Raw genomic sequence first — 19,922 nt, forward strand, 5'->3', positions numbered from 1 at the left:
CAAGATTAAATCCTGAGTGCACCACTGTTTTCCAGTATGTTTATGGCTAGTCATCTGTCCAGTGACTCTAACTGGGTGGCAGCATCAATCCCACTCATGCCAAGAGAACGAGGTGCGAAATCACTGCTTAAGATCATGAGTCCTTGAGTCTGCATAGACATCCCCATAGATCCAATCATTGGTCTACCCGCAAAGCGCCTCCGTAGCGCAATTGGAAGAACAACAGTACGTTGCGCCCTTTGATTAGAATAGGCCTAAGCTCGGTTCTCGTCATGACGGGAGGAATTTTTATATGGACTGTTTCAATTGAAGGTGAGTTAGCCGATCTCATACGGGGGGAAGTATAGGGTTTTTTCTCACGGAAACTCGGGTTTTTCATCCCACATACAGACAAATTGGCCCTTCAGAACACACGCAATTTACAGACAAAAAATACTAGCTGTGGTGGTGGTTTTGGGTAGTAGATGCCGTTAATGTAGGTGATTGGTAATAGAGGTTCTGTGTGGTAGTGGAGACAGAGAGTTGTACTTTGGGTGTCCTCCCGCAATGAGTCTTTGGACTCCTTGGAGGTGTCACGAATAATAATAATAATAATAATAAAGAGAATCCCGCAGTCGCAAAATTACTGCCAGCAAAATCAAGCATTGGAGGAAACGTGCGAGTAACAGCAATTATTAGTTTTATAGTACCCTAATAAATGGGAAAAGGCGTGTCAAGAACTCACTTGGCCACAGAGTGAAACCTACCTCCCTAAAATACCATACATACCACTGGTCCTCGTTTCGGGTGGGGCCTACATGGCCATCAGACCTTGTGCATTTTTCATGCCGACAGGGAGACAGTAGGTTTCAAACTGTTAACTCTAGTATAATGCGAGTTTCCCGAAAAACCTTGTATAAAATTCAATCTCAGAATTTCCCCTTTATGAAATAATGAAAGTTGACCGTTATTTAAGGTGTGGCTAGATAGGTTGATCACAAGACCATTGATTGCATGTGGTTGGTCGCTCCTCGTCTCACTTGTTTGTTGGAGTTATTTGCCAGAGAAGAGATATCATGATTGGTTACATTCGTATGATTGGCATTCAAATTTTGCTGTTGTTTTAAAGTATGAAATTTGGCCTTAAGTTGTTTGTTATTACTTTTCAGAGTATGTTTAGCTGAGTTATCAGTGATTCTTTCGAGCACACTCAAAATATCTGGATTCATATAACTAGAGTGTTCGGACTGAAATTTAAAACTTGATTTTGGGTGATTGTTAGATTTTTGTGAGCTGGTTGAATTTGGTCTTTAAGTTTTTCGTTCTCTGTACGTGCATAGATATGAAGTGCTTTAGCGGAAGTAAATTGTTTTTCAGCTTGATGCAGTTAGGAATAAGATTGCTGTTTCTGCATCTCTTTGGTTTATATTAAACTAAAGTTTTACTCTTACACAGTAGTTTCCATAATTGTCATGATGTATTCTGATCACTGTGTAAGCATGAAGGAAAGAATTCAAAACCTTGCATCTGCATTAAACTGAAATCTCTATTCATTTGTTCACCCTTTCAGCTTATTCAAATCCTCTTGAAGAATCAGCACTGCAAATAACTGAATATTTCCCTGTAATCCTGCGAAATTTTCATTGACATAAAGATTAAGCAGTAATGGTTCCAGTATTTAATCTTGTGGGACTCCACTTGTAACTTTCCTACTCTGTGATACTTCTTCCCCAAATGCAATTCTCTGATATCTATCAGAAAGCTGGTTGCCAATTTGATTCCTAATCTGATATATAGACACATATCTTGCAACTTAAATACCAACTTGTCATGTAGCACCCTGTTAAATGCCTTTGAAAATTCTAGAAACATCGCAATCTATGCCCTACCCTCATCCACTGTTCTTGTTGCTCTATTATAGAAGGCAAGCAGATTACTGAAACGAAAGCGCTCCATAATAAATTCATTGCTAGTCTGCATAAATTGTATTAGCTTCATCGACCCAATTCTGTATGCAGGTTCTTATAAATCTTTCCAAAATTTTCCATGGAAGAAATACAAAGTGTCTGTACCTCTATTTTACTGTCAACACTCTTATTCAGTTATTCAGTGGCACTATCTTATCCTCCTCCTGCTCCCCCCAAGAACTTGTCCCATTGCATGACTTTTGTTAAACAGCTAAGTTAATGGCATAGTCAGTTCCTTAGCTCATTCTCTTAAGATATGTAGTAAAATCCTATCTGGACCCTTGGGCATCTTCGAAGGATCCTGATAGGATTATTATAATGGACTAGATTTTTTAAAAAAATGTAATGGATTGCACATGGAAGAACTAAAATCCTGATTAGTACCATCTATTGGATAATGAGAGAGAGAGAGAGAAAAAACAAGTATTAATTTAATTTGAAAATTACTGTCTCACAGATTTTGGTAATAGATGTATTTGTTGAGGTTTGGAGTATATTCTAAAGCTGCTGCTGATTCCAAAAACCATCTTTCTGACTTATAATGACCTCTATGTAGCACTTTTGTTTTCTTCCATTTGATCCTGTGTGAAGGGGTATCCAAGGCATGTTTGTTAGACCTGACTTGCCATAATGATAATGCTGAATGTATTTTTTGTTCTCCAAGGTGGATGTCAACAGCCCTTCCTTTCTACCCATAGTAAGCCAGGTCACAAGAACGGGGCACTTTATATACTTCTAGATGTGATAAATAAAAAAATTTGTCCTTTGGTGAATGGATGAGAGTTGCCAATTAGACATAAGGATTAAATGTAGTGAGTGGCTGATATTTATTAAGCACTCTAGATATCTTTTTGGATAGTAAGCAAACAGACAAACAAGTCAAGTTTGCGCCGGCAAGTGCTGCAAGTCTAACTGACCACACATGTAGTGCAAGACCAAGGCAACTCATGGTAAAAGTAGAATAAACTCTGAATAAGGTGAAATAAAAGTAGAATAAGGTGCAAACTTGACTTGTTTGTCTGTTTGCTTACTTGGGAAATGGAGTAAAACCAGGTTTAAAAATAGCTTGGTATCTTTAACATTTATTATACCCAAGATAAAATACTTTCTACATTTATATCTTCTCCTGAGATTTTTATTTAATAAGGTTAAAACACCTATGGTAACTTGTTCTGGTAGAATACTTATAGGCTCTGTATTACTAAAATCTTGGTATTTTCTAGCCTGGCTCCCACTGATGAGACCTCAATAAAGGTCGAAACCGGTCTGGGTAGTGGCTCCTTGCCTTTAATACAAAGCATCATACATCTCCTCCAGGAGATGTGCTTTGCATTAAGGGTAAATATTAAGATTAGTGATCAGAGCTTATTCTATGCTTACCATGAGTTACCTTGGTCTTGCACTATGTGCAGGGTCAGTTAGACTTGCAGCACTTGCAGGTGCAAACTTGACTTGTTTGTCTGTTTGCTTACTTGGGAAATGGAGTAAAACCAGGTTTAAAAATAGCTTGGTATCTTTAACATTTATTATACCCAAGATAAAATACTTTCAAAATTACATGGTTGTTGAAAAACACACTAACAAGAAGGGATAGAGAAGATATAAAATATTATTATGATTATTATTATTACTACCAAGATCCCATGGAGTCAAAGACTCATCTAGGAGGTCCTTTTGTCATACACATAGCTCATCATACCACGCTTTAAACACCTTCAAATTCTCTGCAGACACCACACTCTCGGGCAAGGCATTCCAATCATTCACAGCTCTGCATACAAAAAACATGCTTCTCACTCCCCTGCTCACACCCTCCTTAGACTGCTTCCAGGGATGATCTCTGGTTCTCCCCTGATCTCCCACTGTTTTCTGCAAAACCTATCCAACATTGATCCTGTAGCAACCCCCTTACTAACTTGTACAGCTCTAGCATATCACCTATCTTCCTCCTATCCACTAGACTCTGTAAATTGCATTTTCTCAACAGTTCCTCATATTTGACATTCCAGAGATCAGAAAGAACCTTAGTCAGTCGCCTTTGGACCCTTTCCAACATCTGTTCATCCTTTTGAAAACCAGGTGATCAAATCTGAGCAGAGTAGTGCATGTGTTGCGTAATCAAAGCCCTATACAATGGAACAAGAATATCCTTATCTTCTTTAAGTCAGTGTCCTCTGCATCATTCCCAGAATTCTTTGTGTTGTCCTCACAATTCTGGCAATATGTCCCATAAATTTCAGATCCTTATCCACTATTTCCCCAAGATCTCTTATTTCCTCCACCTCCGATAATATATCCCCACCAAGCATAAATTCTACATCCCATCTTTGTTTCCCAAATTTTAAAACCTTACATTTTTCAACATTGAACTCGCATCCCCATTTCCATGCCTCCCATTAACTCAATTTATTCAAGTCTTCTTGTAAGGCCACAACATCTTCTCTACTCTTCATAGTTCGTCCCAACTTTGCATCATCCACAAACAACTGAATATCTCCACCCAAATCTTCGCCAATATCATTAATATAAAAGTTAAACAGTAATGGCCCTATAACAGACCCCTGAGGAAATCACTAGTGACTTTCCTTTTCCTGGATATCGTTCCCCCCATACACAACTTGTTGATACCTATCAGATAGCCAGTCTCCGATCCAATGCACTAATCTAATATCCACCCCATCCGCTCTAGTTTGACTATCAACTTATTATGTGATAATCTATCAAAAGCCTTTGCAAAATCTAACTATAACTACTTTGTATCCATCTCCTCTGTCCAACGAAGCTGTCACCTTATTGTAATAAGTAAGTAGATTACTGAAACATGACCTCCTTTTAGCAACTTCATGCTGTCCATCAAATATAATACCATTGTTGTCAACCGAATTCTGGATCCTAGTTCTTGCAAGCTTCTCCAACAACTTAACCATAACACCTGACATGCAGATAGACCTATAATTGGTTGCTTGAGTTCTATCTCCTCCCTTATGAAGTAGCACAATCTTGTCCTTCTTCCACTCCTTTGGAACCTGACCCAGTTCAAGGCACATATTAAAAAAATATGTCAAAGCAGATCTCAACTCCCTGGCATATTCTTTCAGAATATGTGGTGATATATTATCAAGTCCCACAGCCTTATTAATATTGAGTTTGCACAAATCCCCATTCACCTCTTGCTCACTTACAGTCTGTCTCGTGTTCCCATCATCAACTGCTCTCAGTCTGTCTATGAAGTCACGTTCACAAGAATGAAAAACTCTTATGAACTGCTTGTTAAGTATCTCCACTATATCTTCCGCAACAGTTGTCCTTATACCATTTTCTCCAATCAGTGTCATCCTTGTTCCCCTTTATAAGGGGCCCTAATAAAACTACATCTGGACTACTGTGGATCTGTTCATCTGCATGAAGAAGTGGTAAAGAGAATTCAGAAACAAGTAACAAAAGATTGTGGAAGGTTTATGAAATGCTCTTTATGAGAATCGATTATAGGTCTATGGGCTTCAAAAACTAGCTGATAGATTGGAAAGAGAAGACATAATAGAAGCATATAAGTTATTAAAGGGGTTTTATAGGACTGACACTAAAGACGTTTTTGAGTACATGGTGAGAAGGGAGAGAAAACGAGGGATCGCCCCATGGATATTGTGTGTGTGTTGTTAGTAAGGGTGTTAGGACTAGATATTTTGCTTGGAGAGTGTCGAAATGCATTGCCAGAGGTAGTTGTGAGTGCTTTGTTAGTGAATGAGTTTATGAATTGGTAGGATAGGTATTCTGTGAATAATGAACCTTCCATAACATCTCGACTACTGTGCTCAGATTTGGTCACCTAGGTTTCTTCTTGATGGGGAGGAGGTGGAGAGGATCCAGAGGCGAGTGACCAAGATGATAGCAGGTCTGTGGAATGAACCGTATGAGAACAGGTTGAGGATTTGTGGGTTGCAAAAATTGGTTGATAGGCGGAGGAGGGGAGATATGATTGAGACATTCAAATTACTGAAGGGTTTCTATAAAATTAATTCAGAAGATATTTTTGAGAACAGGGCTGGTTGTGGGAGGACTAGGGGACATCCATGGAAACTGGGCAAAAGTGTGGTTAGTAAAGGTGTTAGAGCTGGGTTCTTTACTTTTAGAGTAGTGAATGAGTGGAATGCGCTCCCTGAGTCTGTGGTGGATGCTGTGACAGTGAATGAGTTTAAGGCGAGGTATGATAGATACTGTATGAATGTCGAATAGTTGTGATGAATATGATTTGGGGCCTCCCTCGATGAGTCTAATGACTCCCTGGAGTTGCCCGTAATAATAATAATAATAATAATAATAATAATAATAATAATAACATGTCTTCTTACTACATATCTGTATAATAATAATAATAATAATAATTTGAAAAGAGTAGCTCTGGTTTTAGCAACATACTTGCATTTCGTGATAAGGCAGCAAGTGTGTTAGAAAAGGGAGAATCATATACAGTGATATTCTTGGACTTTGCAAAGCATTCAATAGATTACCACATGATAAGTTGGTATACAAGCTGCAGAGGTTGGGAATGGATAGTATATTGGTTAGACAGATCGGAGATTGGCTCTATGAACGATACCAGCAAGTTGTGTATGATGGAGCAGTGTCTCAAAAAAGGAGGGTAAGCCTCAATGTTCTGTTCTTGGACCCCCTGCTGTTTAACTTGTTTGTAAATGATATTATTATTATTATTATTCGTGACACCTTTAAGGAGTCCGAAGACTCATCGCGGGATGACACCTACTATACAACTGTTTCCACCACTATACTGAACCTCTACCAATCATCTCCATCAATGCCATCTACCACCCACCACCACCATATCTAGTATTTTTTGTCTGTAAATTGTATGTGTTCTGAAGGGCCGATTTGTCTGTATGTGGGATGAAAAACCCGAGTTTCCGGGAGAAAAAATCTATGATAAGAAGTACTCTAACATGTAGGGATAAGAAAGTGGTTGTGCCACTGTATAAAACACTGATGAGACCACACTTGGACTACTGTGCACAAATTTTGTCATCTAATTTTCAGTGTAATGTGGAAACATTGGAGAGGATCCAGAGACAAGTGACTAAGACAGTATCAGGACTTTGGAATACTGGCTATCAGGGGCAAATTCTCCATCCTTGCTATGCTTGCTGCACAAGCTCATTACTTGAGAAAGAAGTAATATTTATTTTTTAATAAATGCATGCATTTATAAGCATTCCATTTAGGCTTTTATTTTTGTAGATAGAAGTCTTAAGCCGAGGCAATAATTGAGTTTTGCATTGTGTGTCGAAGGCTGATGCTTGCTCGGCTAGTCAAAGCTACCATGCTAGCTTGGTTGTAGAAGCTTCCAGATCCTCGCAGCAGCACTCTGATTTCATGCACGCACATAGCTATTTCCGCTCCCTTCACATCGTCTTAAGCACAGGCCATATGCAGTCAAAGAAGCTCTAGCCAGTGAGCTTCAGCCAGCCTTTACAAGTCTGTGTGTGTTGCTTGGGAAAATTAAGTTACAACCAACTTTTTATGACAATGTTATTGACCAGTTCATAAAGAACTGCAGGTTAGAATTTGTATTCAAGTTGCTAAATTGAAAAAGATAGAATATCATTTGTAAAATAAATGTTTTATTTGTATGATTAAATGTACATAAATTTCTAAATATATAATTTTAAATGGTCAGTAATTCATTATTCCGCTAATCAGACTTCAATCACACCTCTCACTCCCTGAATGATAACAAGAGCAAACGTGAATTTCAAGAGCAGCATTCACCCCTGCTGGCTATGGAGAGAGGTTGAAGAAATGTGGATTGCAGAGTTTGGTGGATAGGAGGAAAAGATCTGATTGATAGAGACTTTAAGTTACTGAGAGGATTTTATCGGATTAATCCAGATGGGATTGTAAAAAAGTTGAAGGTGAGATGGGAAAAAATAGAGACCATCCCTGATTATCAATATAGGAGTGTTTAATTTTAAGATTTGTTATGATAAATATGTTATCAGGTGAATGAACCTCCTGTAATGAGTTTGCCAACTCCATGGAGGGTGCAATAATAATAATGATAAAGGTTAGTGTGGAGCTCCTGTGATGAGTCCCTTGGATTCCATAGAGATACCATATGATGATAATAATAATAATAATAATATTTGTAACTACAGTAGTATCAACTGGGGAGAGGAAGATGCATGTAGCAATAAGGGAATGGAATTTCTAGAATTCTTGGGGGGCAAATGTCTTAGGCAACATGTAATAGAGGGAACAAGAGTTTTGAATTTGGTTATAGCATCAGAAGAGTTGATAATAACTGAGATGACATCTCTCCCACCAGTTGGAGAGAGTGATCATGTGATTTTGACTTGGAAAATGAATAGACATGCAGGAGTATCAAAGAGACGCGAATGTATGTAGAATTATAAGGCAGGTGATTATAATAGTCTAAGACGTCAACTTGGGGAAGTTTCATGGAGTGAGGAATTGGAAGGCTGGGATATCATTAGTGCGTGGGAAATTATGAAAGAATATTTGTTAGCAGCAATGGTAAGTTGTATACCGAGTGAACAAGAAGACACAATTTGGAGTAAAGTGGATGACAAACAAGTGGAAGAGATATAAGGAGACAAGTGAAGAGAAGATGCATGAAGAGTATAAGACACAGGCCTGAAGAGTGACTAGTATTGTAAGGAAGACGAAACTGGAATATGAGAGGAGATTAGCTCTAAGATCCAAAGAAAATCCTAAGGAATTTTTTAGATATGTGGCCAGTAGGAGGAGAAATGACTGTGGAAGAATGATATTGTGGGATAAAAATGGGAACAGAGTGACTGATGCAGAAGACATAATAGAATTGTTCAATGAACACTTTATTTCATCCTGGAGAAGTCAGTTTTAATGCTAGAGGGATAGGGCAGGTTTGAGGTTTAGAGGTACAGGAGGAGAGTGTGTTTCAAATACTGAGTACTCTGGATGTCAGTAAAGCTGTGGGACTGTATGGTATTTCACTACGAGTTTTGAGAGAATGTGCTAGGGAACTGACAGTGCCTTTGACCTGGCTTTTCATTGAAAGTCTGGCTGCGGGAAAGGTGTCCATGGAATGGAAGGAAGGTAAGATAGTGTCATTGCATAAGAGCGGTAGCAGACTGGAAGTGTCTAATTATAGGCCAGTTTGTGTGTCATCAGTAGTTAGTAAGATATTGGAGAAAGTAGTGAAGGACCGTATACAGCATTGGGCAGATGAGGGTAATGTTATCTGTGAGAGTCAACATGGATTTGTGAAGGAGTGCTCTTGTTTTAGCAATATGCTAGCCTTTTATGATAAAGTTCCAAGAGCATTAGATGAGGGAAAGGCATATACTGCCATTTTCTTAGACTTAGCAAAAGCATTTGATAGATGATAAACTGATATTTAAGTTGCAGCACATGGGTCTGGATGTCAGATTGGTCAACTGGATTCAGGATTGGCTGTCTGATAGGTATCAGAGAGTTGTGTATGGTGGGGCAGTTTCAAGGAAGCAGAGGGTTACAAGTGGGGTCCCACAGGGCTCAGTACTGGGACCTATATTGTTTAACCTTTATATCAATGACATTGTCAGTGAATTGGAAAGGGATATTCAGTTGTTTGCAGATGATGAGAAGCTGGAAAGGATTATTAGTAATAGTGGAGATGCGACAGCCCTGCAAGAGGATTTGAACAAGCTACATAGATGGGCAAATGAATGGGGGTTTCAGTTTAATGCAGCAAAATGCAAGGTCTTGAGGTTTGGAACATCGATGGGACACTACATACTCTATTGGAGGAGTTATACTGGAGGAAGTAGGGGAGACAAGAGATCTGGGGGTTGATGAATGAAAGAAACCTGAAATTTAGGGGACATATTGCAAAGGTGGTGAGGGTAACACAGAGGATTGCTGCAATTATGAGAAGGACACTGACCTGGAGAGATAAAACGGTTATCATTCCGTTGTATAAGACTCTGATCAGACCATACTTGGACTATTGTTCTCAGATTTAGTCCCCAGGATTTGAAGGGGATAAATTAACTGTGGAAAGGGTACAAAGGCAGATAACAAAGATGGTTTCAGGACTGTATAATGACAGTTATGAGGATCGACTGAATGAATGTGGACTGCAGAGTTTTGTGGATAGAAGGAGAGGTGATATGATTGAGACTTTTAAACTGTTGAGAGGTGGTTACAGGGTTGACACTGGGGAATTCTTTCGCTTGGTTGAACAGCGGGAAGGAGTGATGACAAGAGGCCATCCCTGGAAGTTATGAAAAGAAACCGTGAGCAAGAGGGTGAGGAGTAGTTTCTTTGCATGGAGGGTGGTTGAACCATGGAATGCATTGCCTGATGGAGATGGAGTGGTGAGAGTGAGAATGGTCAATGAGCTCAAGGAGTAGTATGATGAACTTTGTTTTTTTTAGAGGGGGGGGGCCTCCCCACGATGAGTCTTGATAGACTTTGTGTTTCTTAGGAAGGACCTCCCACGAAGAGTCTTTTGACTCCATGGAGGCCTGAATAATAATAATAATAATAATAGTTAAGATCTTGGAGAAAATAGTGAGGGACAGTATATAGCCTTGGGCAGATGAGGGTAGTGTTATCTGTGAGATTCAACATGGATTTGTGAAAGGGCGCTCTTGTTTTAGCAATATGCTAGCCTTTTATAATAAAGTTACAAGAACATTAGATGAGGGAAAGGCATATACTGCAATTTTCTTAGACTTAGCAAAGGCATTTGACAGGGTGCCATGTGATAAGCTGATATTTAAGATGCAGAGAATGGGTCTGGATATCAGATTGGTCAACTGGATTCAGAATTGGCTGTTTAATAGGTATCAGAGAGTTTTGTATGGTGGAGCAGTTTCAAGGAGGTAGAGGGTTACAAGTGGAGTCCCACAGGGCTCAGTACTAGGACCTATATTGTTTAACCTTTATATCAATGACATTGTCAGTGGATTGCAAGGGGATATTCAGTTCTTTGCAGATGATGCGAAGCTGGAAAGGATTATTAGTAATAGTGTAGATGTGGTAGCCCTGCAAGAGGATTTGAATAAGCTAGATAGATGGGCAAATGAATGGGGGTTTCAGTTTAATGCAGCAAAATGTAAGGTCTTGAGGTTTGTGAAACATCGATGGGATGCTGCATACTCTATAGGAGGAGTTATACTGGAGGAAGTAGGGGAGGCAAGAGATCTGGGGTTGATGATTGATAGAAACCTGATATTTAGGGGACATATTGCAAAGGTGGTGTAGGTAACACAGAGGATTGCTGCAATTATGAGAAGGACACTGACCTGCAGAGATAAAAGGGTTATCATTCTGTTGAATAAGTCCCTGATCAGACCACATTTAGACTATTGTTCTCAGATTGGGTCCCCAGGATTTGAAGGGGATAAATTAACTGTGGAAAGGATACAAAGATGGATGACAAAGATGGTTTCAGGACTGTACAAGGATAGCTATGAGGATCGGCTGAGGGAATGTGGACTGCAGAGTTTGGTGGATAGAAGAAGGAGAGGTGATATGATTGAGACTTTTAAACTGTTGCAAGGTGGTTACGGGGTTGACACTGTTGAGTTTTTTCACTTGGTTGAACAGCGAGAAGGAGTGATGTTAAGAGGCCATCCCTGGAAGTTACGAAAGGAAAGTGTGAGCAAGAGGGTGAGGAGTGGTTTCTTTGCGTGGAGGGTGGTTGAACCGTGGAATGCATTGCCTGATGGAGTGGTGAGAGCGAGAATGGTCAATGAATTTAAGGAGTGGTATGATAGACTTTGTGTTTCTTAAGGGGGACCTCCCCCTCGATGAATCTTGACAAACTTTATGTTCTTAGGAAGGACCTCCCATGATGAGTCGTTTGACTCCATGGAGGCCTGAATAATAATAAGAAGAAGAAGAAAATCTACAGATTTAGAAACCTTTTCAGTGTATTGTATTGTATTTACCTGTTGTTTTTCACCTTATCTTTCAGATCCAGTTAACCTGTTCATTGACCATCCTATATTTAAAAAGACTAAAGTTATTGTGGTGCGTCAGTCACAAAGTGTGTATTTTGATTGTCGTCCAACATCTTCACATGTAAATGTAACCCTTTGGAAATTACCTCAGAACGACGATCCAGAAAATATTCCCACAAACAATGAAATTATATTTAACCCTGAAAAAGGTTTCATAGTTGAATTTGCTAATGTATTGTATTCTGGAATGCTTCAGTGTAAAGGGACATTAAATAATACTGAAGAAGATTTTAACTTCCACATTATTTTTTTAGGTAAGTGTTATTTATAGATTTAAATATCAAATAATCACATTTATATTAATTTGATTTCTTAATATATGAGTTTTATGAGCTTAGTACAAGTTTCAGAGGAATGAAAAGAGGAAAATTGTTCTTCTTTATAAGGGAGATGATAAAATTAAGAATTGAAAATATAGACAGTCTGTGGGCTGGAGTTTTATTATTATTATTATTTGAGACCTCCAGGGAGTTAAGGACTCATCGAGGGAGGCTTTAAATCACCCAAACCAGCTTTCATACCTTCTCTTAAATTCTTTCACACTAGATGCACTCACTACCCCTAAAGGCAAACTTTTTCACTCGTTCACTGCTCTCTTGGAGAAAAACCTAACTCTTACCCCTTTCTTGACTGCAAATAAATTTAACTTTAATGGATGCCCCTGTGTTCTCTCCCCATCTTCCATATAACAAAAAAATTCATCAGGTGATGTCCCATAACACCCATTCAAAAGTTTATAGACCTCTATTATATCATCCCTCTTTCTCCTGTTAACCAGAATCTGCAATCCACATACTCGCAATCTTTCCTCATAATCTAAATCCCATAGTCCTGATATAATCTTTGTAACTCTTCTTTGCACCCTTTCTACGGCTTCTTTATCCCTTTGGAACCCAGGAGACCAAGTGCAGGTGCGGTCCAGTAATCGTGGTGTGGTCTTATCAAAGCCTTATAAAGAGACAAAATGACTTCCTTATCCTTACATGTGAAGGTTTGCTTCAACATTGCAATTATCCTCTGAGTTATATTTGCAACTTTTGCTATGCGACCTTTGAACTTCCTATCCACCAATATGTCAAGATCCCTTGCCTCCTCAGTTTATTGTAGCGTAGCCCTGTAATATAATATGCCATTGGAACTAATCATGCCAAAGTGCATAACTTTACACTTACTAATATTAAACTGATAAACATTTTCATTTGCCCAAATTTCCAGCCTATTCAAATCATTTTGTAAGTGCAGGGCAATCAGGACTGCTACTGATATTCAATATCAGTAGCAGCCCTGATTGCCCTGCCCATCTTTGCATCATTGGCAAACAATTGCACATCTGATGTTAGATCCTGCCTGATGTCATTAATGTGCAGATTGAACAATAATGGCTCAAGGACTGAACCCTGAGGTACACCACTGGTCACCTTAAATCTGGCAGATTCACACCCACTGTATACCACTTTTTGATATCTATCTGTCAACCATCCCCTGATTCGAGTTAAGAGTTTGTATTCCAATCCCATATTCTCCAGTTTATGAAACAGCCTTTCGTGTGGTATCCTATCAAATGCCTTAGAAAAATCCAACATTATCATAGTGTATCTATTCCTTTTATCCAACACATTGTTATAAAGTATAATCAAATTGCTAAAGCATGACCTTCCTTTCATAAACCAATGCTGCTCCTTGCAGAGTATAGCTAGTATTAGAGAGTTAGTGAGGACTAAGATTAGATACAGTGTTTTGCTGATAACAACAGGCATTCTCTTTTTGGACAGCATAGGTTTGCTAAGAAAGATCATATGTTAGCCATTTACTTATTATAAAGGGTGACAAATGCACTGGGGGGGGGGCAAATGGATACACAGTGGTACATTTATATTTTCCAAAGAACTGTCATAGATTATGACATGACAAGCTGGTAATTAAACTTTAACGGATGGAGCTGGATACCAGATTAGTGTGCTGGATTGGAGATTGGTTTTCTGATGAGCATCAGCTAGTTGTTTATTGGAGAGCTATATCCTAGAAGAGGAAAGTCACTAGTCATGACATAGGAGGAGGTCTATTTTGGTGCTTTTGCTGTTAATCTTGTATGCTAATGATATCTGGAAAGATATGCATGGTAATATGCAGTTTTTTTCAGGTGTGCAAAGTTTGGAAGAACTATAAGGAATACAGCAAGATGTTATAGCTTTGCATGAGGACTTGAAGAGATTGGGTAAATCAACAAGTGAATGAGTGAGGTTGCTGGTTCAATGTTGTAAAGTGTAAAGCTTTGTGAAACAAAGATGAGATGCAGAGTATACAATTGGTGCAAATATCTTAAAGCTGGAGAAGATGAGAAATCAGAGTAATGGTGAATGAGGACCTATAATTCTGAGGATACATTACTAAAATTGTGAGGAAAGCATAGAGGATTATGGCAGTGATGTGAGGACACTGATAGAAATAAGGATGTTATCATTCTATTATTCAAGACTTTGATCAGGCTATTGCATATGGATTATTGTGTACAGATTTGATCACCTGATTTTCAGAAGGAGAAACAGATGATTGATTAAGATGATTTCAGGTCCCTGGAATGTTGATTATGAAGACAGATTAAGGGAATGAAATTTATAGAGTCAAGTGGCTAGGAGGAGAAAGAGGTGGGGGGGGGGATATGATTTCGATATCTAACTTGGTGTAAGGCGTTATTACAAGATTAATGTATATAAAGTTTTTCACAGAATGAGAAAGATGAGGGAAAGGACAAAGGCCATCCCTGGGATGGTGTGAGGAGGCAGATAAGAGTTTTTTGCATGGAGAGTGGTAGGTGATTGAAATGCTTTGCCTGAGATGAGAGCATGATGAGTGTGGAGATGGTAGCACAGTATGATGAGCTGTGTATGTGACAGTGGGACCTTCCATGGTTCTGATTATGTAGCCATATATGTAGTTTGATATGTAGCCAACAAAAAAAAGAATGATTACAGAAGGATGACATTGATTAGAGAAAATGGTGTAAGGACAACTGCTGCAGAAGATATAGTGGAGATACTTAATGAGCAGTTCATAAAAGTCTTTCATTCTTGTGAATGCGACATCATGGAGAGATTGAGAGCAGTTGATGATGGGGAGGAGAGAGAGAGAGAGAGAGACTGACTGACTGTAAGTGAGCAAGAGGTGTATGGCGAATTGAGCAAACTTGATGTTAATAATGCTGTGGGACTTGATAATATATCATCACGTATTCTGAAGAAATATGCCAGGGAGTTGATATCCGCCTTGACACATTTTTTTTAATATGAGTCTGCACTGGGTCGAATTATTAAGGAGTGGAAGGAGGGCAAGATTGTGCAGCTTCATAAGGGAGGTGATAGAACTCAAATTATAGGCCTATCTGTGTGTCAGGTGTTGTGGTCAAGTTGTTGGAGAGAACTAGGATCTGCAACTAGGACTAGATCCTAGTTCTAGATTGAGAACTAGAACTAGGCTGGAGAACTAGGATCCAGAATTGGGTTGACAACAATGGCATTATCTTTGATGTACAGCATTGGATTTGCTAAAGGGAGGCCATGTTTTAGTAATCTACTTACTTACTTACCTACTTATTACAGTGAGGTGACGGCTTCCTTGGACAGAGGAGAGGAATACACAGTAGTTATGCTTAGATTTTGCAAAGGCTTTTGATAGATTACTGTATGATCAGTTGATAGTCAAACTAGAGCGGATGAGGTTGGATATTAGATTAGTGCATTGGATCGGAGACTGGTTATCTGATAGGAATCAGCAAGTTGTATATGGGGGAGCAATATCCCAGAAGAGGAAAGTCACTAGTGGTGTGCCTCAGGGAGGGGGGAGGGGTCTGTTTTAGGACCATTGCTGTTTAATCTGTATGTTAATGATATTGGCGAAGATTTTGTTGTGGATATTCAGTTGTTTGCAGATGATGAAAAGTTGAGACGAACTATGAAGAATAGAGAAGATGTTGTGGCCTTATAAGATGACTTGAATAAATTGAGTGAATGGGCACGGGAATGGAGATGCAAGCTCAATGTTGCACAATGCAAGGTTTTATAATTTGGGAAACAAAGATAGGATGTAGAATTTATGCTTGGTGGGAATATATTGTTGGAGGTGGAGGAAATAAGAGATCTTGGATTGATGATAGTGGATAAGGATTTGAAATTGCCAGAATTGTGAGGACAACACAAAGAATTTTGGGAATGATGCAGAAAACACTGACTTATAGAAGATAAGCAGATTCTTCTTCCATTGTATAGGGCTTTGATTACACCACACATGGACTACTCTGCACAGATTTGGTCACACATGGACTACTCTGCACACATTCATTCAAAAAGATGAGCAGATGTTGGAAAGGGTCCAGAGGCGACTGACTAAGGTACTTTCTGATCTCTGGAATATCAATTATGAGGAAAGGTTGAGAAAATGCAAATTATAGAGTCTAGTGGATAGGAGGAAAATAGGTGATATGATAGAGATGTACAAGTTAGTAAGGGGGGGGGGTTGTTACAGTATCAATGTTGGAGCGGTTTTACAGAAAACAGTGGGAGATCAGGGGAGAACCAGAGATCATCCTTGGAAGCAATATAAGGAGGGTATGAACAGGGAAGTGAGAAGCAGGTTTTTTTTGTACACAGAGTTGTTAATGATTGGAATGCCTTGCCAGAGAGTGTGGTGTCTGCAGAGAATTTGAGTGTGTTTAAGGCGTGGCATGATGAGCCGTGTGTGCATGACAAAAGTACCTCCTAGATGAGTCTTTGACTCCATGGGGGGGTCTTCAGATAATAATAATAATTATAGTTCTAATTTAAGAATTTTTCAAGTAACAATTAAATGATGTGGCAGTACCACTTGCCAGACAAAAGGTTCAAATCCTACTCTAATTTGAAGGAAATCAGTCTTCTGAAACCAATGATGCTATTGCTGCATAATAATAGTGACAAAAAAAAATATACCGTATTTTCTGGTGTATAAGACGCACTTTTTTGCCTTAAAAATTCATCTTAAAAATGGGGTGCATCTTATATAATGAAGGTAAAGATTGTTTCCTCTTTTCAAAGTCATACGCACTCCCTTTTATGTTCAAAGATCTTTGTAGGTGGTTAATGGTGCAATCGAATTGATGCGTGACCTTCACCTGACTTCTAGCGTGCATTGGCTAAGAACGGGGAGTCCCTATTCAAGTTTCATAATATCTTATCCGAGTAATCAGTTACCGATGTTTATCAGTATTGAGTTGATGTGTTGAGATATTTTGTGTTAGGTTTTAGGTTTTTTCCAGAAAATTATATTAAATTTCTTGGGTGCGTCTTATACATATGAGCATTTTATACATCTCAAAATATGGTGTATTTATATATATATATATATATAACTCTGTTAAAGCTAATTTTAAATCATTTGTATGTATTATAATAATTGAGTATTATTTTTATCATCTAAGATTACTATCTAGATAACTATGAGGCGACCTCCACAAAGCTTGGGAGGAATGCTGAGAACTGGCCAGGACTTTTGATCCAATATCTGATCTCATCTTCTTATTTAACATTTAACTGGATACTGAATGAATGAGAGAGAGAGAGAGAGAGAGTGAGTAATTTGTGACTTAGCTGACCAAATTTTATTCAGTATTGGCTTAACTACAAATAAACATGATGGCACATCATGAAATATGTCATGCCAGCTGGATAGTCACCCAGTTAAATTCAGACTCTTCCAATTTTTGTCAGGAAATAACAATATATATATATAGAGAGAGATAGATATTGTAACATGCTCCCATCGAAGATAGATACTCATGGTATACAGCTTGCTATTGCTGCTAGTAAATATTCCTTCACAAGTTCCCAAGCACTAACGATGTCTCGCCCTTCCAATTCCTCCCTCGGAACTGTTCCAAGTTGATATCTAAGACTTATTATAATCACCTGCTTTATAATTCCAAATACACTCCTTTCTCTTTGATACTCCTGCATGTCTATTCATCATCATCATCATCTTCTTTTTCTCCTGTAGCCTCTTTCCATCCATTGTTGGATATAGGCACCACCCTTTACTTTCCAGTTCTGTCTGTCTCCATCCAGTGCCCACCATCTCATGTGAAATCTTTGTGCTTTGGCAACCTTTCTTTCTCTTTTCTTCTCTTGATATCTATGCACTGCTTAATTTTTGTTCACTTTCATCTGGCAGTATACTAATATGGCCAACCAATCTCCATTTACATGCTTTACAGTACTTCACAATATTATCTACTTCAGTCATCTCTCTCTAATTCTAGTATTTCTTATTCTATCCCTTTTTTGTTATGTGGAGCATTTTTCTCTCCAAGGCTCTTTGGCTGACACATGCAACCTGTCCTCTCAATTTTTAGTCATTGCCCATGTCTCACTTTCATAGATAAACATTGGAATAATGTATATATTAAAGAGCTTTCTTTTTTCTTTTTTAGGCATATAGGTAAATCTCCCAACAGTTAATCTTCACACAGCCAAAAAGTTTTGTTTCCTTGTGTAATTCTTCTACTTATTTCTTTATTTTGTTTATCCTTAAAACTAACTAATTTACCAAGGTAAATATAGTCCTCCACAATTTTGATACAATTATCTGTTAATTTTTGATCTGAATTTGTCATCAGTTTGGTTTTAGTCAGGGGTGAATACTGCTCGTGAAATTCACGCTTGCTCTTGTTATCATACAGGGAGTGAGAGGTGTGATTGAAGTTTGATTAGCAGAATAATGAATTACTGACCATTTAAAACTATATACACTCGGGTCTCTTTATGCGTATGTTTTTTATGCGGATTTGAAGTTATGTAGGGCATAACTTCAAAACTTATGTACCGTTGTACATAATGAACAGCGTGTTGCATCACATTCTGGAATAAGGCGAGTAATGTGTAAGCAGTGAGTACCTGTGACGTTTAATTTTGCATGTGAGTAAGTGTTTGTCTTTTCATTATCGAAAGCCTACATTTTGAACTAATTTTTATTTTAAAGATTTAATTTGGCCCAGTGGAGGAAAAAAAGCACCAAAGAAAAGCAATTTCTTTGGAAATGAAAATTGCAATTTAAGATCGCTTTGCAAAAGGAGAGAGAGAGATCTACAGCAATTGGTGAACATTTTAATTTAGGTGAATCTACTATAAGTAAGAGCGGCTGTAAACGTTGTACGCTACCGATATTATTAGTGTGGGTTTTTTTTTTCTTGCTTAAACTAAATAGGAAAACGTTAATATTAGATCTAGTAACCTGCAGAGAAAAAAAAAATGGCGGCGGCATTGTCATTCCATGATTTTAATTTGGATTTCAGTCGGTTCGTTAAGTGTGAGGTCTGTTATATGTATTCCTTCGATTACATAAATGATTTGTAAATGTTTAGTTCGGATGGAAGAAGGGTGTGTGCGAAATGTGACCTGAACGAGGAACTGATGAATGCGAATATGAAGTTGATGACAGAAAGTGCTAGTACCGATTGTGTCGCGAGTGCACGTTTGAAAGAGCAGGATGGTGGGAAAGACAGGCGAAAAAATGTTAAAAAATCAGGAAAAAAGAAAAAGAGCGATTTGACAACCGTAACAGATGTTAAAAGGGACGAAAGTGAGGCGGAAAGAAACGAAATTGAGAGAACGAATGAAAGTAGAAATGGCGTGATGCAGAAATCGCAAGTAAAAAAAATCGAAAGAATGAATGATAGCGAAAAAAGAATGACCGAGGGCGAAAGTTGGACGCATGTTGAAACAAAAGTACTGAACCAAAGAAAGATGAATGACAGTAAAAGTGAGAAGAATGATAGCGAAAGTTGGACGCATGTTAGTCCGAAAGTATGGAAACAAAGAAAGATATGTGAGAGTGAAAGTGAGAAGAATGATAGTGAAAGTTGGACGTATGTTGGACCGAAAGTACGGAAACAAAGAAGGATGAATGAGAGGGAAAGTGAGAAGAG

General features: G+C 38.4%; 1 protein-coding gene across 4 annotated transcripts in view; it reads left to right on the forward strand.

Annotated features, from left to right (window-relative positions):
- LOC150106656 (vascular endothelial growth factor receptor 1-like) overlaps positions 1-19,922 on the forward strand; it is a 672,835-nt gene that overhangs the window by 128,271 nt on the left and 524,642 nt on the right. For all 4 annotated transcript variants that reach the window (XM_090392613.1, XM_090392614.1, XM_090392616.1 and 1 more), the window contains exon 4: positions 11,926-12,225. In XM_090392613.1, the coding sequence (XP_090248739.1) occupies positions 11,926-12,225 (300 nt within the window). The remainder of the gene's footprint in view (positions 1-11,925; positions 12,226-19,922) is intronic.

The sequence above is a fragment of the Typopeltis vanoorti genome, chromosome 5, assembly GCF_054136105.1.
Source record: "Typopeltis vanoorti isolate ZY-2024b chromosome 5, IOZ_Tvanoo_1.0, whole genome shotgun sequence".
Lineage (NCBI taxonomy): Eukaryota > Metazoa > Arthropoda > Arachnida > Uropygi > Thelyphonidae > Typopeltis > Typopeltis vanoorti.